At 45.8% G+C, this 19,797-nt stretch overlaps 1 protein-coding gene across 14 annotated transcripts in view; it reads left to right on the top strand.

The window, feature by feature from the left end:
* Positions 1-1,635: 1,635 nt before the first annotated feature.
* Positions 1,636-19,797, top strand: part of LOC121923044 (zinc finger protein 480-like) — a 24,419-nt gene continuing 6,257 nt past the window's right edge. The window contains exons 1-5 of one of the 14 annotated variants that reach the window (XR_006102279.1): positions 1,636-1,785; positions 9,767-9,877; positions 10,271-10,334; positions 10,807-10,927; positions 12,468-12,778. Coding sequence is in view for 9 of the 14 variants with exons in the window: in XM_042453156.1 (XP_042309090.1) it covers positions 9,808-9,903; positions 10,807-10,963; positions 12,468-12,778 (564 nt within the window). In the remaining 5 variants the exon portion in view is untranslated. Of the gene's footprint in view, positions 1,786-3,064; positions 3,125-9,766; positions 10,964-12,467; positions 12,779-19,797 lie in introns of those variants that run through there. The other 13 variants (XM_042453162.1, XM_042453157.1, XM_042453158.1 and 10 more) reach the window with 13 other exon arrangements.

Raw genomic sequence — 19,797 nt, 5'->3', positions numbered from 1 at the left:
CTCTTGGAGGGAGACTCTCTAGGAAGCTTGAAGCCTCGCGCTCTCTCCCTCTTGGGAGGAGGACTCTCTAGGAAGCCGACCTCGCTTCTCCTCGCCCTCTTGGAGGAGGACTCTCTAGGAAGCTGAGCCTCTCTGCCTCCTCTCTCTCTCCTCCTTGGAGGAGACTCTCTAGGAAGCTGACCCTCTGCCTCTCTCTCCTCCCTGGGAGGAGGACTCTCTAGGAAGCTGAGCCTCTGCTCTCTCCTCTCCTCGCCTTGGAGGAGGACTCTGCTAGGAAGCTGAGCCTCTGCTCTCTCCTCCCTCTTGGAGGAGGAACTCTCTAGGAGCGAGCCCTGCTCCCTCCTCTGGGGAGGACTCTCAGAAGCAGTCCCCTCTCGCTCTCTCCTCTCTCCTTGGAGTGAAGACTCCTAGGAACTGAGCCTCTGGCCTCTCTCCTCCTCTTGAAGGAGGACTCTCTAGGAATCGGAGCCTCTGCTCTCTCCCCTCCCCCCCCCTTGGAGGAGGACTCTCTAGGAAGCGAGCCTCTGCTCTCTCTCCCTTGGGAGAGGGCTCCTCTAGGAAGCTGAGCGTTTCTTCTGCCCCTCGACACCTGAGTGCAGAGAGGAGGCAGAAGGAGAGATATGGGGTCTGGGGGGATTAGGGAGGGAGGCAGAGATTGGGGATGCCTGAGAGGGAGTGGGGCAGGCAGGAGAGGAGGAGGTGGGGGAGCCCTTGGGGGAAAAGAGAAGAGGACAGCCCTAGTCGTGCATGTTGTTTGTGGGGATCTTTCCAGCTTTACAGGTCCAAACACATGCAAGAACTCCAGAGGCATTTCAATGAAGAATTAATTTACTGGGGGAACACACACACTCATCACACACACATCCACGCCAAGCATCCAATCCACGCACCAAAGACTAAGAAATCAAATAGTGGGAGCTTGGAATAGGTATGAAGCTTACTAACAGTGATACTTTACCTAGACGGATCTTGACTACAATCACTGAGGGTCGAGAGAGAGGGCCAGTAGCTGCTGGGCAAGTGGGATGGAGAGTGATGAGGTGCTTAGCCAAGTCAACCAACAGAGTTTCTGCCTACACTGGACTGAGACAAAGACCAGCCACTCTAGGGCCAAATATTTATACCACAAATCATCACTATGGGGGCAGATGCCAAGGGTTTTTAAAAACCAAAATGGTTAAAATCCAGTTTTCCATATGGTCAATAAAGAGTGAAAACTGCATTGAACGGAAGAGCGATAGATGCACATTCCACAGACAAGAAGAGGAGTAGCATGCAGATCACCAATGTATTGTTTACTCGGAGCTCCTGACTCCAGTGCTTTTGTCTCCTTACCCTCCTCTAGGTGTGTTCGCCTACTCTATCCAATTAGGTGGGGCCCCAGGCATCTCCTTTTGCTAGCTCCTGCCTGTGTGCAGAGATCTACTTCCAGCATCAGGGCATCAACAGTGGGATCATAGAAGATCATGCATCCTGTGGATTGTGGAAGAGGACAGTCCAGAATCCCTGAGAGAGGATCATCCATGCCAGCTCAGAGATACAATGCCAGTTGCTTCAGGCAGTTCTCTACGAGGAGGGTGACGTGCCCAAAGAGGTTTTGCAGCTGATTTCACCATCTCTGCTCTTGGTGCTGAAGCCACAGTGACACACAAAACATGAGATCCTGGCCCTGGTGATCCTGACCATCTTGCCCCCAGAGGAGGAGAATAGGTCAAGAAATGTGGGGCAGTGGCCCTGGCAGAGGGTTTCCTCCTGAGTCAGGCAAAGAAGCAGAAAGAGCAGCAGGTGAAGCGTTTTCCTCTTGGGCCGATAGTGAATAGGGTTCTGGCTCTGGGGCTTGCCTTTTTGTGTGTGTCTCTGCATACTTGTGGCAGCCAAAGACCCCCCCTGAAAGTTCTTCTGAAATGTGCTCCTAAATTTGGCTTTGATAAGGAGCAGTATAATGAGATCTACCTTGTGATGAAGTGGAATCAACAGTCATCAAAGCCCTCTGAAAAGGTAATTCTCGCCTTAAAATAACTAGTTACTACTCCCTCTGTGCCAGGTTTTCTCAAAGGAAGTGCCAAGTTTCCCCCGTCTGGCAGTGCCAGACAACTGGGCTTTCCCCTATGGTGACTCCAAGTGGCAGAACTGGGTCTGATGTTTTCAGGAGCATGGGCTTCACCCCACTCCAAGAAGTAGCCCCTATGTCACTCTAAGGGGAGAAATACTTTTTACCGTTTGCTGACCATTTTTCATTTCAGGCTTGTATCCTTCTGAGGTTGCTAAAATAGTACCCAGCTGGTTGGGGCAACTAGCTTACATTTGTAAATGGATTGGAGACAGCTTAGGTGGTATGAAGCGGTTATATAAGAAGCTGCTATTGCTGTTATTTTCATGCTATTTTATTCCAAAGCCACCATAACAAATGATCAAAAATCAGTGTTGTAGCCCACAGAGTGTACAGGTAGTTATCTGTACCAGTATCGGTAGGTTTTCATGTTTGTTTCTACATATGTCTGCTACAGTTCTTCCTTACACTCACACACAGTATGTATGTACAATGTACCGCGCCATGTGCAGACACATTTTACACTGAAACCATGCAGGGAGAACAATGGTGCATGCACCTCTGGCAACACAAACTTGCTACGCTGCCTATGCATGTGCCCCATTATTTCCATGAGCTCAAATTCCTAGAGAGTCCTCCTCAGAGGGAGAGAAGCAGAGGCATCAGATTCTAGAAGTCCTCCTCTGAGGGAGATAGAGAGCAGAGGCTCAGATTCCTCAGAGAGAGTCCTCCCTCTGAGGGAGAGAGAGAGCAGAGGCTCATTTCCTAGAGAGTCCTCTCTATGAGGGAGAGAGAGAGAGCAGAGGCTCACTATCCTAGAGAGTCCTCCTCTGAGGGGAGAGAGAGCAGAGGCCAGATTCCTAGAGAGTCCTCCTCTGAGGGAAAGAGAGAGCGAGGCTCAGCTTCTAAGAGTCCCTCCTCTGAGGGAAGAGAGAGCGAGCTCAGATTCCTAGAGGTCCTCCTCTAGAGGAGAGAGAGCGAGGCTCAGATTCCTAGAGAGTCCTCCTCCAAGGGGGGAGAGAAGGCTGAGGTTCCTAGAGAGGGAAATGCTTGTGGGAAAATTCGGTGGAGGAGGTAAGGCTGTTGGCCGCAAACGGAGGGGGAAGGGGGCCCTGAATGTTATTTGGGGGGGGGGGAGGAGATGAAGTCCTAGCGCATCCTGTCGCCCCTTTGGGACGAAGGCAGAAGACCCTGCTTCCTCCCCTCTCCCCCAACAGCCCACCGCCCACCAGGAGGGAGGGCAAAGAGGAGAGATTAGCGTGGGAAGGGGCCTTCCTTTGGGGGAGAGGTTAAGATGGGGGCGAAGCAGAGAGAGATCCACTTGTGGGAGAAGGTATTGGGGGGGGGGGTGTAGGAACCTTCCTCAAAGAATGGATGGAGCTGGACAAAGATTCCCGGAGGGAGGGAGGGAGAAATCCCCTCTTACTCGCCCGAAGGGGCAAAAAAGACCAAAGCTCTGCTCCCCAGAAGGCTGGAAAAGGAGGGGGCTTGAGAGGGGAGGAATGAAACTCGCTTCTGGGGGAGAGGATAGAAAGAAATGCCCCCCTCCTCATCTTCCCCCTCTCCCCTCCCCACAAAAGCCAGATGGTTAGCAAGAAGACTCCTAAAGCAATTGGGACTGAAGGATCCCAAAGTCCACTTTTTCTTATGTGGGAGGGGGAGAAAGGACAAGGTTCATGGCTTTTGGGGTTCAATTGGAGCGCCGCTTCTCCGCTCCCTGGGAAAGAAGGGACGGGTGGAGGGCTGATTGAGAGAAAGAGAGGAAGCCACCTCCTTTTGCTCCAGGGGCCCAGGAAAGAATCCTAGAGGGCCACCCAGTCCAACCCCCTTCTGCCTGCAGGAACTCTCAGTCAGAGCACCCAGACGAGGGCCATCCAGCCTCTGTTCAAAAAGCAGCCAAGGAAGAAACTCACATAACTCCGAGGAAGGATGTGTCCACTGTCGAATAGTTCCACTGTCAGGAAGACCCTCCTAATGTTGAGGCAGAATCTCTTTTCCGGTACGTGCATCCATTCCTCCCAGACCATTCTCTGGAGCATCAGAAAATAAGCTTGCTCCATCCTCAATATGACACCATTCAGATTCTTAAAACGGGTTATCATATCACCTTTTAAGCTTCTCATTCTCCAGGCCTAAACGTGCCCAGCTCCCTATGTCTCTCCTCATAGGACCATAATGCCAAACGTATGGCATGCATGCCCCAGAAATGACATGCGAAGACCATTTCCATAGCATATGGGAGGGTGGGAGAAAAGGAGGAACAAATGTGCTCTCTTGTTCCTCCTCTTCCCAGTCATCCCGGTCCTTCAGTTGCCCCATCATCATCATCCACATCATTATTATTATTGTTATTAACCTTTATTTAAAAGTGCTGTTAAATTTACACAGCGCTGTCATACAAAATCTTTTTAAATTGGACAGTTCCCTTGCTCTCAGGCCATACAATCTAAAAAGGCAGAGGGCAGGTTGGAGAAAGTCTACCCTGAAGTCCGTGGCCCCCGGAAGGCAGATGTCCCCCCCCCCACACACACACACAACCAAGTAACATCTCGGCCTCTAAAAGCTTCGCCATCACTTTCATAAGGTTTCCAGACCCTTCACCATTTTGGTCTCTCTCCTTGGACACAATCCAGTTGTCCACATCCTTTTGAATGTTGGTGCCCAGAACTAGACACGATATGCCAGGTGAGGCCTAACCAAAACAGATAGAATGGTTGTGACGGGATCCTCTTATATGGCTGGAGACTCCTTTTACATCATATCCATAGAAGGCCCCAGTCACTAACACTTGTCCTACTTTTATCATCTTAAACACTCCTAAGTGTATAAAGGCAGGGTGCCCAGTCACTTCCCATCCAGTTCTTGTTATTTTGGTAGCATACTTGCCTTTATTTAGATTCGGTGGACATTTTTTAAAGAGACATCCTACTTGAAAACAGTAACTCTGTTAAATAAAATTAAGAAAGAAAGTATTTTATGTCAGTCACTTTAAGCTTAGGGTGCTTGCAATAACTTTAAACATATACCAGGCCTTTAATAATTATCTATTCTCTCTTTTTCAGTGACAACCAACTCAGACTGGACTAACTGAACAACCAGCTGGCTCTGGCTCTCTGACTGCCTGTTGCCAGGTATGCTTAGCAGCTCCATCACAAATGGCACTATTACTTCTCTATTTTTAGACACTATACTCCTATTGAAGCAGGCTAGAATCGCATTGGCTTTTTAGCTGCTACAACCACATGGCTGACTCATGTCCAGTGGGTGATCTACTAAGACTCTAGATCCCTTTTGCATGTACTGCTGTCAAGCCAGATGTCACCTGTCCTATATCTGTGGATTTCATTTTTACTTAATGCACACACAAGGAAAACATCCAAATTTTCAGGAATGACCTGAGAATAATGAAATGAATAAACTCTTTCTGCCCTTTTGGTATCAATTTGTGTATGCCTGGAAAATGTGTGTGTTTACCTGTGTGTGTGTGTTGGGGGGGGAGATATTTAATTTGGGTTTTGAAGTAAATTTATGTGCGATTAGCAGCCTGGTAAATTGCAAGTGTCAACATCTATTACTAGTAATATATGATGAAATCAAGAATGAATGATTAAAAAATTATCCTTCATTATAAAATAGAAATTATACCCCCATCTGGCGTCTCAGTGCCGCTGTCCTCCTTATGAGATATTCTCATTAAACAACAAGATAATTTAATACAATTTTCCAGTACATATCTACGTTCCAAGATCCAGGAGTTAAGAGAATGAAGGATGAGAGACAAAAGCCTCCAGCTTTGTGAAAACCCAGGTAAAGCAGAGGGAACGAACAGTTGACAGTGCTATCAACTGCCTAATCCACCCGGTTACTAACACGGTCTTTCTGTGGCTGACATGCATGACAGAATAAAAGAAGAGTCAGAGGGCTTTCCGCTACTGCCACCCACCATCCCACACCAGGTGACACAACCCTAGTGGCTAAATAAGGGTTGGCAACCCCCCGGCCCGCGGGCCTGATCCGGCCTGTGGAGGCGCAGGACTGGCCCCTGCTCGCTCCTGCCGCCGATTGCCGCTGCTCTGGGCGCCATTTTGTTCCTTAAAATGGTGGGTGAAGTCTCATGCGACGGAAAAGGTCGCATGAGACTTCGCCGCCATTTTGAAGAACAAAATGGCGGTGCCCATTGGGAGGCCCGGTGCGGCCCCTGGAGCCCTCCAACAGGGCCTGGTGGCCGCAGCGTGTCCCTAGGAGGCCGGTGCGCTTGCTGGAGCCCTATTCGAGTGCTCCAGGGCGCATTGGGCCTCCGAATGGGTGCCGCCTTCCTCCTGGCTCCTGGCTCTGCCCTTCTCCTGGCTCCGCCTCCGCCCTCCTGGCTCCACCCTCAGCCCTCCTCCTCCTCCCTATAAATGGAAGAGCGGGGAAAGGAGGAGGAGGCAGAGAGAGAGAGAGAGAGACACCGACACCCAGAGCCACTGCCACGCGAGAGGTTGGTTCATTGGGGGAGGGGGGCTATTGGAAGCTACACCTACTGCCTGTGCCTTTCTGGGTTGAGACAGTGTGCATGCATTTTTCCTGTTTTGTGGCCTTCTGGTACCTTCCATGTTTGCAAATATTGTTATTATTATGCTTATCCCTTGGTATTCTCTTTGCAAAATCCCTCCACATGGGCTGCTTGCTCCTCTGTGGTTTGAGACAATGTGCATGCATTTTCCCTGTTTTGTGGCCTTGCCTTCTGGTAGCTTCTATGCTTGCAAATATTGTTATTATTATGCTTATCATACACTGTTATTTAATACCGAATAAAGTTTGTTTATTTAACTTTACTTGTTCCTGTTCTTCATTTTAAATATTGTATATGTTCCCATTTTGTTTTTTACTTCAAAATATAATATTTGTAGTGTATGTAGGAATCATTTCTTATTTATTTATTTATTTATTTAAAATTATTTAATTATTTATTTTTGGGCTTTGGCCGAAGGAAAGGACCGAGGAGGAGAGGCCAGGCACGCGCCTCCTTCTCCTTGTGGGGCTTCGGTGTAAGCTCCGCCCCTGGCATGCGGCTCCGCCCCCGGAGGGTGGAAGTTCCGCCCTGGTGTGTGGCTCTGTCCCCGGAGGGTGGAAGTTCCGCCCAGTGTGTGGCTTTGCCTCCGGAGGATGGAAGCTCCACCCCTGGCATGCGGCTCCGCCCCCAGAGGGTGGAAGCTCCACCCCCGGCTTCAGCCCCCCAGTTGTCTGAGGGACAGCAACCTGGCCCCCGGCTCAAAAAGGTTGCCTACCCCTGGGCTAAATCTTAGGGTGGAAAAATGAAATGCATAGATATAGGATGGGGGACACCTGACTGAATGAGACTACTGTGAAAGGGATTTAGGAGACCAAGTAGACCACAAGTTGAGCCCGAGTCAACAGTGTGATGTGGCAGCTGAAAACAAGCTTCATTTATATACTCTGCTTCATACTGCCTAAGCAGTGTCTAAGTGGTTTACAACTGTAAGCTAATTTGCCCCCAACAATCTGGGTACTCATTTTAGCCACCTCAGAAGGATGCAAGCCTGAGTCAAACTTGAGCCCTTTTGCTGGTCTTGAACTTGCAACCTTGTGGTTTTGAGTGAGTGGCTGCAGTACAGGCATTTAACCACTGTGCCACCAGGGCTCTTGGTAGCACAGTGGTCAGCCTGCATCAATAGAAGTATAGTGTCTAGATCATGGGAAGTAATAGTGCCACTGTATTCTTCTCTGGTCAGGCCCCACCTGGAATATTATGTCCAGTTCTGGGCACCACAATTCAAAAAGGATGTTAAGTGTGTCCAAACAAGGGCCACTAAAATGGTGAAGGGTCTGGAAACCATGTGCTATGAAGAAGGGAGCTGGGGATGTTTAGCCTGGAGAAGAGAAGGTTAAGAGGTGATAAGACATCTCTGTTTAAATATTTGAAGGGATGTCGTATTGAGGAGGGATCAAGCTTATTTTCTGCTGCTCCAGAGAACAGGACCTAGAACAGTGGATACAAGCTGCAGGAAAAGAGATTCCACTTAAACTTTAGAAGGAACATCCTGACAGTAAGGGCTGTTCGACAGTGGAACAAACTCCCTTCCTTGGAGGTCTTTAAAGAAAGAGTGGATGGCCATTTGTTGGATATGCTCTGATTGAGAGTTCCTGCATGGCCCTTGTGGTCTCTTCCAATTCTACGATTCTATCTTACTTGTAATCCCAAGTAGAAGGCTGTCCCCCTAATTGAGAAGGAAAGAAGCCGACAGAAAAGCCTTTTGTTATTCTGTGCTGTCAACTTAGAGTGTCTTTGTGAATGAGAGACTTCTAAGAGGAGCTGTCATTAGCAGGCTCAACATTTTGGCTTCCCTGAGTCAATCCTGTAGTGTGTGCTTTTTCCCAATTTATTGATTATCATAATCTTTTCCAGTGATTCATCTCACAATGTGTCCAAAGTATGATAGCCTCGATTTAATTATGGTCAGCTCTCCATATCTTTTTTAAAATAATTTTTTATAAAATTAAACTGTATTATTTACACACTGCATAGTACACATTATATGAGACATAATTCCTAATATGCTCTCCACCTCCCTCTCCCACAGACACTCAGAGGAAATACATTTCATTTAAAATTAACAATCAGTTTTGGAAATATGGAAAATATCATTAATTATATTTTTTACTTCTTCATACCCGATTTTACCTTGCCCTTTCTTAATCACAATTTCCCATTTATCTCTCCATGATTCCTTATTGCTTTCACCAGTATATTTAAGTCTACTTTCCCTAAGGAAGTCTAATAATACATATTCTTATATATATATATATCCAAATAAGATTTATTAGATTTATTTTTCCATGCAAAGGTAATCACTACATGGGCGGCTTTTAAAATTTGTTTTGTTACGTATCTTTGATTACTATCCAATCCTACTTCCCCCAAATTAAGAGTTAAACAATTTTCTTTGCTTAATTGTTTCTCTGTCATTATTATTATATTTATCTGTTCCTTAACTTCTGTCCAAAATTATTGAACAAATATATATATATATATATATATATATATATACACATACACACACCTCTTACCTCCACATTCATGCTATTATGTTGATTGGAATTTATCATTTATAAATGCTAATTGATGTGGCATCCTGTACCATTTTCCAATCACTTTCATTTGTTGTCCTTTTACATTTGTATTTTTAATTTTAACAATTTCTTGTAGCCAAATTTTAATTTTGTCTGTATCAATTAATAAGTCTCCTTCCCAGTTCATTGTCAATCCCTCTGCCATTCTAGATTGTTAACATAATCTTATAAATGTTCCCTATTAATTCTTTTCCACCTTCTATTTTTAAAATTATTTCTGTTAACAAAGTCATCCCTCCATATCCACACATTTTTTTTAATTTACGTATTCAAGCATCCATGGTTTCAAAATATTTTTAAAATATATCAATTCCCAAAAGCAAACCTTGCTTTTGCCATTTTATATAAGGCATGCCGTTTTACTATGCCACTGTAGTTAATGGGACTTGAGCATCCACAGATTTTGGTATCCCCAGGGGGTCCTAGAACCAAACCCCAGCAGATACTGGTGGACCCACTGTATTTTGTCTTCTAAGAAACATTCCAGCTTGTTTTGCCCTCAGAGCCATTTAATTGTCTTTAATTTAATTGGTACATGGAAGACTGTATAAATGTATTTACGTGTAATTGCACTTTCTGCAGGTGCTCAGAGTCCAAGGTGGGCCTGACTGGTCTCCAGAGTTATGGAGAGAGAGGGCTCTGCTGAATTCCTCCTCCATGGAAGAAACTTTAGGAAAGATGACCTTGCAAAAGGTGAACATCCATCCCTTCTTTCTTTGGTATGGATCCACTGGGAAAGTTATTTGGTGGAGGGCCCTAGACATTTGATACCAAGGGTGGAAGGATTTCGCCCCCCCCCCCCCCCCCCCCCGTGTTCTTAAACTTCCATTTCCTCTTAATTGAAACTTGTTTTTTGTCAGTCTGGGATGGGACTTGTGACTGATGGTCAGATGTCATCTTCCCACCTGCCATATGGATCAGTTGATCAGTGTTTCCTGCCATCTTTCCCTTGCTCTTTCTCCAGCCACTCAGGGCCAGCGGTGGTGGGATTGGGCTCCTATGCAACACTTGCCCTGCAGGACCCCTCAAGCCTGTCATCAGGGCTTGCTCTATATCCGAGTTAAAATGAAATCAAATGGCTTTTAGACAGGGTTGGTGACATCACTTTGGTGGACAGAAGCAGGCAAGTGGTCTCGAGCCATCATGAAAGGTAACAATTGCTAATTGTTTCATTTGTTATTCTTACATTTTTACTGGCAGGGACAGGAAGAGGTATTCTCTCACCTATGTGCCAAAATAGGGAGCATAATAGCTAAAGACATTTTCCAAATAACAGTAATTAAAGGTAGTAGAAATCCAAATTACCTGCAGGACACTAGATTGGGAATTGCTGCCACACATGCCAGTTAATGATTAGGAGGGTCTAAATGGAAAAATTCCTGTGTGCCATATATATAGAACTTCCCTTTACATGAGAAGGCTAGTTGATCAGGGAGCCAGGCTATAGTCCTCAGGTGCTAATCTTCAAGATGCAGGAAGTTAATGAAAACAGACAAGGGGTTATTCAGACATGTCCCCATCTGTCTATATGCTGAAGCACTTCAATACTGCTGGGGGTGCACCATGGTTTTCCTCCACATCTGATGAGTCTCTGTGTGTCTGAGGGCTGCTTCCTGTTGCAGGTGACCTTTAAGGATGTGGCTGTGTATTTCACAGAGGAGGAATGGAACCTTCTGGATCAGAAGCAAAAATCTTTGTACATGCAGATCACGATGGAAAACTACGAGAATGTTTCTGCCGTAGGTAAGAAACTTGGATCCATTGCCCTTCCTAGACAAGGTGAGTGACTTTTCACACTACACAAACCATTAATCCACTTTACTTGCCATGGCAATATCTTGTGGGATCCTGGGGTTTCTAGTTTAGTGAGGAACTAGGGCTCTTTGAGGATTCTAAATACCTCTCTCTAAATCCCTGGATTCTCTAGGATGTTAAAGAATAATCATAACTTCATAATTGTGTAGTGTGAAACAAACCCTAATGCTTCCCCAGGTGCGACTTAGGGATTTTTTCATTTCGCTTTCTCATCCTGCAGACGCTCAAAGATTTATTTCACACCAAAATGATTAACATAGTCCTCTATTTGATGACCGTCTTGTGTACAGTTCTGTGGCCCAGTATCCTTTGAATCAATGCATGTGCAAACTTCTCTAGAGCTGATAAGTTAACTGTGAAACCACATGCCAAGGAATGAGGTTCAGCTTCATATATCTCATTGTAGTTGCATTATATTTTCTCTCAACTATAGTAACAAGTCTCATGTCCCTCTGTGGGACAGTTATGTTCCCTTCTTTCCTACACTTCACTGCCAGCTCCAAAGCCTGAGCTCATCTCTCACATAGCCAAGAGGAAGATCAGGGGATTATGGTGTCAGATTGTCAGGGCTGGAAGGAAGAGGATTGCTCTGCCATCTCAGTGACACGACTGGTGCTTGCCTGGGGAAAAAAAAACTCATTCCATAAACCTGGTCACTGTAATACTGTAAATACTAACAAGGATAGGCATTGCAGATGGCTGGTGGCCCCATGGACAACCTCCAAAACCACTGGGCAAGAAACTACACCCCACACCTTCATCTGTATTACCCTTTGCTGCTATGGGAGTGTTGATAAAAAGAAGCCCAACTTCCCTTTAAAGGCAGGCGCTTCTTCACATTTTGTTTCCAAGCAGAAGCTCCTTTCCAAGAGTATGTCTCTACCTGAGCAAGGATTTGAAGCCTGGTCTCCAGTCATAGTCCAGTGCTCAGACCACTAAATCATGCCCAAACAGTTGCCCACCCCTGTCTGAGAGGCTCTTTGTAGCCTTTACTGACATCTGGGTCCCAATCCTGCTCATCCATGAAGCTCTCAGATGATGAATTCCAAAGCCCTTGCTCAGCCTTTCCTATTGAAGCTTCTGTCATGGTTAGTTTGACTCTCGCTGAATAGGAGGTATCTCCAGGGAGAACCAAAACAGGGCCAGAAAGCAATGGCTTCAAATACAGGTGTTTGTCCAGACATATCAAGAGGTTTCATATTGAAGTTTCTGTCAATAGTTTGACATTCTGGATGGAAGATAACTCTAGGAAGGACCAAAGCAGGGCCAGAAAGCAATGGCTTCCAAGACAGCTGTTTGTTCCAGGCTCATCTTTGGCAAATATCAAATGGTTGCATTAAGCTATTATGAGTAATAACCAGGAAGGCAGGGAGGAGGAGAAGACACAATAGCTCCACTGTTATTCCCAGATGTTGTTCCCCACTGAATGCTGGGATTCAGTATTGTCTGTGCTTGTCCTTCTTTGCAGAAAATCACTGGAGGAAGATGTATGTATGCACTGATCTGCATCTTATGAGCTGCCAGAGAGTCCACATACCAGGCAAAGAATACAGATGGCAAGATCATGGGAAATGTTCTGTTTATAATTCACATATTGTGAGTTATACAATAGACCAAAGAAGACAGGAGCCATACAGATGCCAGCACTGTTGGAAGTGTTTTGTTTGGAAGTCACAACTTCTTATTCATCAGAGTGTCCACACAGGAGAGAAACCATTCAAATGCCAGCAGTGTGGAAAATGTGTTGCTCTCAAGTCACACCTTAAGAGTCACTTGAAAGTCCACACCAGCCTGTGGAGGCGGCAGGACTGGCCCCTGCTCGCTCCTGCCGCCGATTGCCGCTGCTCTGGGCGCCCTTTGTTCCTTAAAATGGTGGTGAAGTCTCATGCAACGGAAAAGGTCGCATGAGACTTCGCCGCCATTTTGAAGAAACAAAATGGCGGTGCCCATTGGGAGGCCCGGTGCGGCCCCTGGAGCCCTCCAACCAGGGTCTGGTGGCCGCAGGGTCCACTAGGAGCCCGGTGGCTTGCTGGAGCCCTATTCGAGGGCTCCAGGGGCGCAGTGGGCCTCCGAATGGGTGCCGCCTTCCTCCGGCTCCTGGCTCTGCCCTTTCTCTGGTCGCCTCCGTCCTGGCTCCACCATAGCCTCTCCTCCTCCCTATAAATGGAAGAGCGGGGAAGGGAGGGCAAGGAGGAGGAGCAGAGAGAGAGAGAGAGAGAGACAACCACACCCACGCCACTGCCACGCGAGAGGTTGGTTCATTGGGGGAGGGGGGCTATTGAAGCTACACCTACTGCCTGTGCCTTTCTGGGTTGAGACAGTGTGCATGCATTTTTCCTGTTTTGTGGCCTTCTGGTAGCTTCCATGTTTGCAATATGTATTTTATTATGCTTATCCCTTGGTATTCTCTTGCAAAATCCCTCCACCTGGCTGCTTGCTCCTCTGTGGTTTGAGACAATGTGCATGTATTTCCCTGTTTTGTGGCCTTGCCTTCTGGTAGCTTCTAGCTTGCAATATTGTTATTATTGCTTCTATCATACACTGTTATTTATACCGAATAAAGTTGTTTATTTAACTTTACTTGTTCCTGTTCTTCATTTTAAATATTGTATATGTCCCTTTTGTTTTTTACTTCAAATATAATATATTGCAGTGTATGTAGGAATTATTTCTTATTTTATTTTTTATTATTTATTTATGTTTAAAAATTATTTAATTATTTATTTTTGGGCTTCGGCCGAAGGAAGGGACCGAGAGGAGAGGCCAGGCACACGCCTCTTCTCCTTGTGGGGCTTCGGTGTAAGCTCGCCCCTGCATGCGGCTCCGCTCCCGGAGTGTGAAGCTCCGCCCAGAATGTGGCTCCGCCCCGGAGGGTGGAAGTTCCGCCCCCGTGTGTGGCTTTGCCTCCGGAGGATGGAAGCTCCACCCTGGCATGCGGCTCCGCCCCAGAGGGTGGAAGCTCCACCCCCGGCTTCAGCCCCCCAGTTGTCTGAGGGACAGCAACCTGGCCCCCGGCTCAAAAAGGTTGCCTACCCCGGCTAAATCTTAGGGTGGAAAATGAAATGCATAGATTAGGATGGGGGGACACCTGACTGAATGAGACTACTGTGATAGAAAGGATTTAGGAGACCAAGTAGACCACCAGTTGAGCCCAAGTCAAACAGTGTGATGTGGCAGCTGAAAACAAGCTTCTTTATATCCTCCGCTTCATACTGCCTAGCAGTGTCTAAGGTTTACAACTGTAAGCTAATTTGCCCCCAACAATCGGGACTCTTTTAGCCACCTCAGAAGGATGCAACAAGCCTGAGTCAAACTTGAGCCCTTTTGCTGGTCTTGAACTTGCAACCTTGTGGTTTTGGTGAGTGGTGCCAGTACGGCATTTAACCACTGTGCCACCAGGGCTCTTGGTTAGCACAGTGGTCAGCCTGCATCAATAGAAGTATAGGTCTAGATCAGGGAAGTAATGTGCCACTGTATTCTTCTCTGGTCAGGCCCCACCTTGAATATTATGTCCAGTTCTGGGCACCCACATTCAAAAAAGATGTTAAGTGTGTCCAAACAAGGGCCACTAAAATGGTGAAGGGTCTGGAAACCATGTGCTATGAAGAAGGGAGCTGGGGTGTTTTAGCCTGGAGAAGAGAAGGTTAAGAGGTGATAAGACCTCTGTTTAATATTTGAAGGGATGTCGTATTGAGGAGGGAGCAAGCTTATTTTCTGCTGCTCCAGAGAACAGGACCTAGAACAGTGGATACAAGCTGCAGGAAAAAGGATTCCACTTAAACTTTAGAAGGAACATCCTGACAGTAAGGGCTGTTCGACAGGTGGAACAAACTTCCTTCCTGGAGGTCTTTTAAAGAAAGAGTGGATGGCCATTTGTTGGTATGCTCTGATTGAGAGATTCCTGCATGGCCCTTGTGGTCTCTTCCAATTCTACGATTCTATCTTATTGTAATCCCAAGTAGAAGGCTGTCCCCCTAATTGAGAGGAAAGAAGCCAAACAGAAAGCCTTTTGTTATTCTGTGCTGTCAATTAGAGTGTCTTTGTGAATGAGGACTTCTAGGGAGCTGTCATTAGCAGGCTCAACATTTGGCTTCCCTGAGTCCATCTGTAGTGTGTGCTTTTTCCCCCGCTATTGATTATCCATAATCTTTTCCAGTGATTCATCTCACAATGTGTCCAAAGTATGATAGCCTCGATTTAATTATGGTGCTCTCCCCTATCTTTTTAAAAAATAATTTTTTATTAACATTAAACTGTATATTTACACACTGCATAGTACACATTATATGAGGACATAATTCCATATATGCTCTCCACCTCCCTCTCCCACAGACACTCAGAGGAAAATACATTTCATTTAAAATAACAGGTCAGTTTTGGAATATGGAAAATATCATTAATTATATTTTTTACTTCTTCATACATACCTTGCCCTTCTAATCACAATTTCCAATTTTCTCTCCCATGATTCCTTTGCTTTCACCAGTTATTTAATAAGTCTACTTTCCCTAAGAAGTCTAATAATACATATTCATAAAATATATATATATATATTATATATATAATGATTATTCCAATTAGATTTATTTTTCCATGCAAAGGTAATCACTACCTGGGCGGCTTTTAAAATTTGTTTGTACGTATCTTGATTACATCCAATCCACTCCCCTAAATTAAGAGTTAAACAATTTTCTTGCTTAATTGTTTCTCTGTCATTCTTATTATATTATCTGTTCCTTAACTTCTGTCCAAAAATTATTGAACGAATATATACACACACACACACACACACCTCTACCTCCACATTCATGCTATTATGTTGATTGGAATTTATCATTTATAAATGCTAATTGAGTGGCATCCTGTACCATTTTCCCATCACTTTCATTTGTTTGTCCTTTTACATTTGTATTTTTAATTTTAACAATTTCTGTAGCCAAATTTTTAATTTGTGTCTGTATCATTAATAAGTCTCCTTCCCAGTTCATTGTCAATCCCTCTGCCATTCTATTGTTAACATAATCTTATAATGTTCCTCTATAATTCTTTCCACCTTCTATTTTTAAAATTATTTCTGTTAACCAGTCATCCTCCATATCCACACTATTTTTTTTACTTTACGTATTCAAGCATCCATGGTTCAAAATATTTTAAAATATATCACTTCCCAAAAGCAAACCTTGCTTTTGCCATTTTATAAAGGCATGCCATTTTACTATGCCACTGTAGTTAATGGGACTTGAGCATCCACAGCTTTTGGTTATCCCCAGGGGGTCCTGAACCAACCCCCGCAGATCTGGTGGTGGACCCACTGTATTTTGTCTTCTAAGAAACATTCCAGCTTGTTTTGCCCTCAGAGCCTTTATCATGTCTTTAATTTTTGGTACATGGAAAGGACTGTATAATGTATTACGTGTAATTGCACTTTCTGCCAGAGTGCTCAGCATCCAAGGTGGGCCTGACTGGTCTCCGAGTTATGGAGAGAGAGGGCTCTGCTGGAATTCCTCCTCCAGGAAGAAAAAACTTTGGAAGATGACTTGCAAAAGGTGAAATCCATCCATTCTTTCTTTGGTATGCGATCCACTGGGGACGTTATTTGGTGGAGGGCCCTGACATTTGATACCAAGGGTGGAAGGATTCGCCCCCTCGCCCCCCCCCCGTTCTTAAACTTCCATTTCCTCTTAATTGAAACTTGTTTTTTTGTCAGTCTGGGTGGACTTGGACTGTGGTCCGATGTCATCTTCCCACCTGCCCTAGGTCAGTTGTCAGTGTTTCCTGCCATCTTTCCCTTGTCTTTCTCCAGCCACTCAGGGCCAGACGGTGGTGGGATTGGGCTCCTATGCAACACTTGCCTGCAGGACCCCTCAAGCCTGTCATCAGGGCTTGCTCTATATCCGAGTTAAAATGAAATCAAATGGCTTTTAGACAGGGTTGGTGACCATCACTTTGGTGGACAGAAGCAGGCAAGTGGTCTCGATCCTCAGAAGTTAGAAAGAAATGCCCCCTCCTCATCTTCCCCCTCTCCCCTCCCCACAAAGCCAGATGGTTAGCAATGGAAGACTCCTAAAGCAATTAGGGACTGAAGGGATCCCAAAGTCACTTTTTATGTGGGAGGGGGAGAAAGGACAAGGTCATGGCTTTTGGGGTGGAATTGGAGCCCTGCCTTTCTTCCCTTCCCTGGAAAGAAGGGACTTTGGTGGAGGGCTGATTTGAGAGAAAGAGAGGAAGCCCCCCTCCTTTGCTCAGGGGCCCAGGAAAGAATCCTAGAGGGCCACCCAGTCCAACCCCCTTCTGCCCTGCAGGAACTCTCAGTCAAAGCATCCCAGACAGATGGCCATCCAGACTCTGTTTAAAGGCCTCCAAGGAAGGAGACTCCACTATACTCCGAGGAAGGAGTGTGTTCCACTGTCGAATAGTTCCTACTGTCAGGAAGTCCCTCCTAATGTTGAGGTGGAATCTCTTTTCCTGTAGCTTGCATCCATTCTTCCAGATCCTATTCTCTGGGGCATCAGAAAATAAGCTTGCTCCATCCTCAATATGACACCATTTCAGATACTTAAAACAGGGTTATCATATCACCTTTTAAGCTTCTCTTCTCCAGGCTAAACATGCCCAGCTCCCTATGTCTCTCCTCATAGGACCATAATGCCAAACCTATGGCATGCATGCCAGAAATGACATGCGAAGCCATTTTCCATAGCATATGGAGGGTGGAGAAAAGGAGGAACAAATGTGCTCTTGTTCCTCCTCTTCCCAGTCATCCCGGTCCTTCAGTTGCCTCCATCATCATCATCATCATTATTATTATTGTTATTAACCTTTATTTATAAAGTGCTGTAAATTTACACAGCGCTGTACATACAATCTTTTTAATTGGACGGTTCCCTGCCCTCAGGCTTACAATCTAAAAAGGCAGAGGGCAGGTGGAGAAAGTCTAACCCTGAAGTCCTGTCCCCCGGAAGGCAGAGGTCCCCCCCCCACGCACACACACACAACCAGTGTCATCGCCCCCTCAAAGCGTCTCGCCCTCTCTTTCATGGGGTTTCGACCCTCCACACCATTGTGCTCTCTCCTCTCTGGACACAATCCAGTTTGTCCACATCCTTTTTGAATTGTGGTGCCCAGAACTAGACACGATATGCCAGGTGAGGCCTAACCAAAACAGAATAGAATGGTTGTGACGGGATCCTCTTTATATGGCTGGAGACTCCTTTTACATCATATCCATAGAAGGCCCCAGTCACTAACACTTGTCCTACTTTTATCATCTTAACACTCCCTAAGTGTATAAAGGCAGGGTGCCCAGTCACTTCCCAACCAGTTCTTGTATTTTTGGTAGCATACTTGCCTTTATTTATGATTCGTGGACATTTTTTTAAAGAGACATCTACTGTAAAACAGTAACTCTGTTAAATAAAATTAAGAAAGAAAGTATTTTATGTCAGTCACTTTAAGCTTAGGGTGCTTGCAATAACTTTAAACATATACTAGGCCTTTAAATAATTATCCTATTGTCTCTTTCAGTTGGACAACCAACTCAGACTGGACTAACTGAATCAACCAGCTGGCTCTGGCTCTCTGACTGCCTGTCTGCCAGGTATGCCTAGCAGCTCCATCACAATGGCACTATTACTTCTCTTATTTTAGACACTATACTCCTATTGAAACAGGCTAGAATCGCATTGGCTTTTTAGCTGCTACACCACATGGCTGACTCATGTCCAGTGGGTGATCTACTAAGACTCTTAGATCCCTTTTGCATGTACTGCTGTCAAGCCAGATCTCACCTGTCCTATATCTGTGGATTTCATTTTTACTTAATGCACACACAAGGAAAACATCCACATTTTCAGGAATGACCTGAGAATAATGAAATGAATAAACTCTTTCTGCCCTTTTGGTATCAATTGTGTATGCCTGGAAAATGTGTGTGTTTACCTGTGTGTGTGTGTGTGGGGGGGGAGATATTTAATTTGGGTTTTGAAGTAAATTTATGTGCGATTAGCAGCCTTGGTAAATTGCAAGTGTCAACATCTATTACTAGTAATATATGATGAAATCAAGAATGAATGATTAAAAAATTATCCTTCATTATAAAATAGAAAGTATACCCCCATCTGGCGTCTCAGTGCCGCTGTCCTCCTTATGAGTATTCTCATTAAAACAAGCAAGATAATTTAATACAATTTTCAGTACATATGACTGATTCAAGATCCAGGAGTTAAGAGAATGAAGGATGAGAGACAAAAGCCTCCAGCTTTTGTGAAAACCCAGGTAAAGCAGAGGGAACGAACAGTTGACAGTGCTATCAACTGCCTAATCCACCCGGTTACACAGGTCTTTCTGTGGCTGGACATGCATGACAGAATAAAAGAAGAGGGCTTTCCGCTACTGCCACCACCACCCCAACCCAGCACCAGGTGACACCAACCCTAGTGGCTAAATAAGGGGTTGGCAACCCCCGGCCCGCGGGCCTGATCCGGCCTGTGGAGGCGGCAGGACTGGCCCCTGCTCGCTCCTGCCGCCGATTGCCGCTGCTCTGGGCGCCATTTTGTTCCTTAAAATGGTGGTGAAGTCTCATGCGACGGAAAAGGTCGCATGAGACTTCGCCGCCATTTTGAAGAACAAAATGGCGGTGCCCATTGGGAGGCCTGGTGCGGCCCCTGGAGCCCTCCAACAGGGCTCTGGTGGCCGCAGCGGTCCTCTAGGAGGCCCAGTGCGCTTGCTGGAGCCCTATTCGAGGGCTCCAGGGGCGCAGTGGGCCTCCGAATGGGTGCCGCCTTCCTCCTGGCTCCTGG

The sequence above is a fragment of the Sceloporus undulatus genome, chromosome 2, assembly GCF_019175285.1.
Source record: "Sceloporus undulatus isolate JIND9_A2432 ecotype Alabama chromosome 2, SceUnd_v1.1, whole genome shotgun sequence".
NCBI classification, from domain to species: domain Eukaryota; kingdom Metazoa; phylum Chordata; class Lepidosauria; order Squamata; family Phrynosomatidae; genus Sceloporus; species Sceloporus undulatus.
This window is presented reverse-complemented; position numbering and strand designations above follow the sequence as displayed.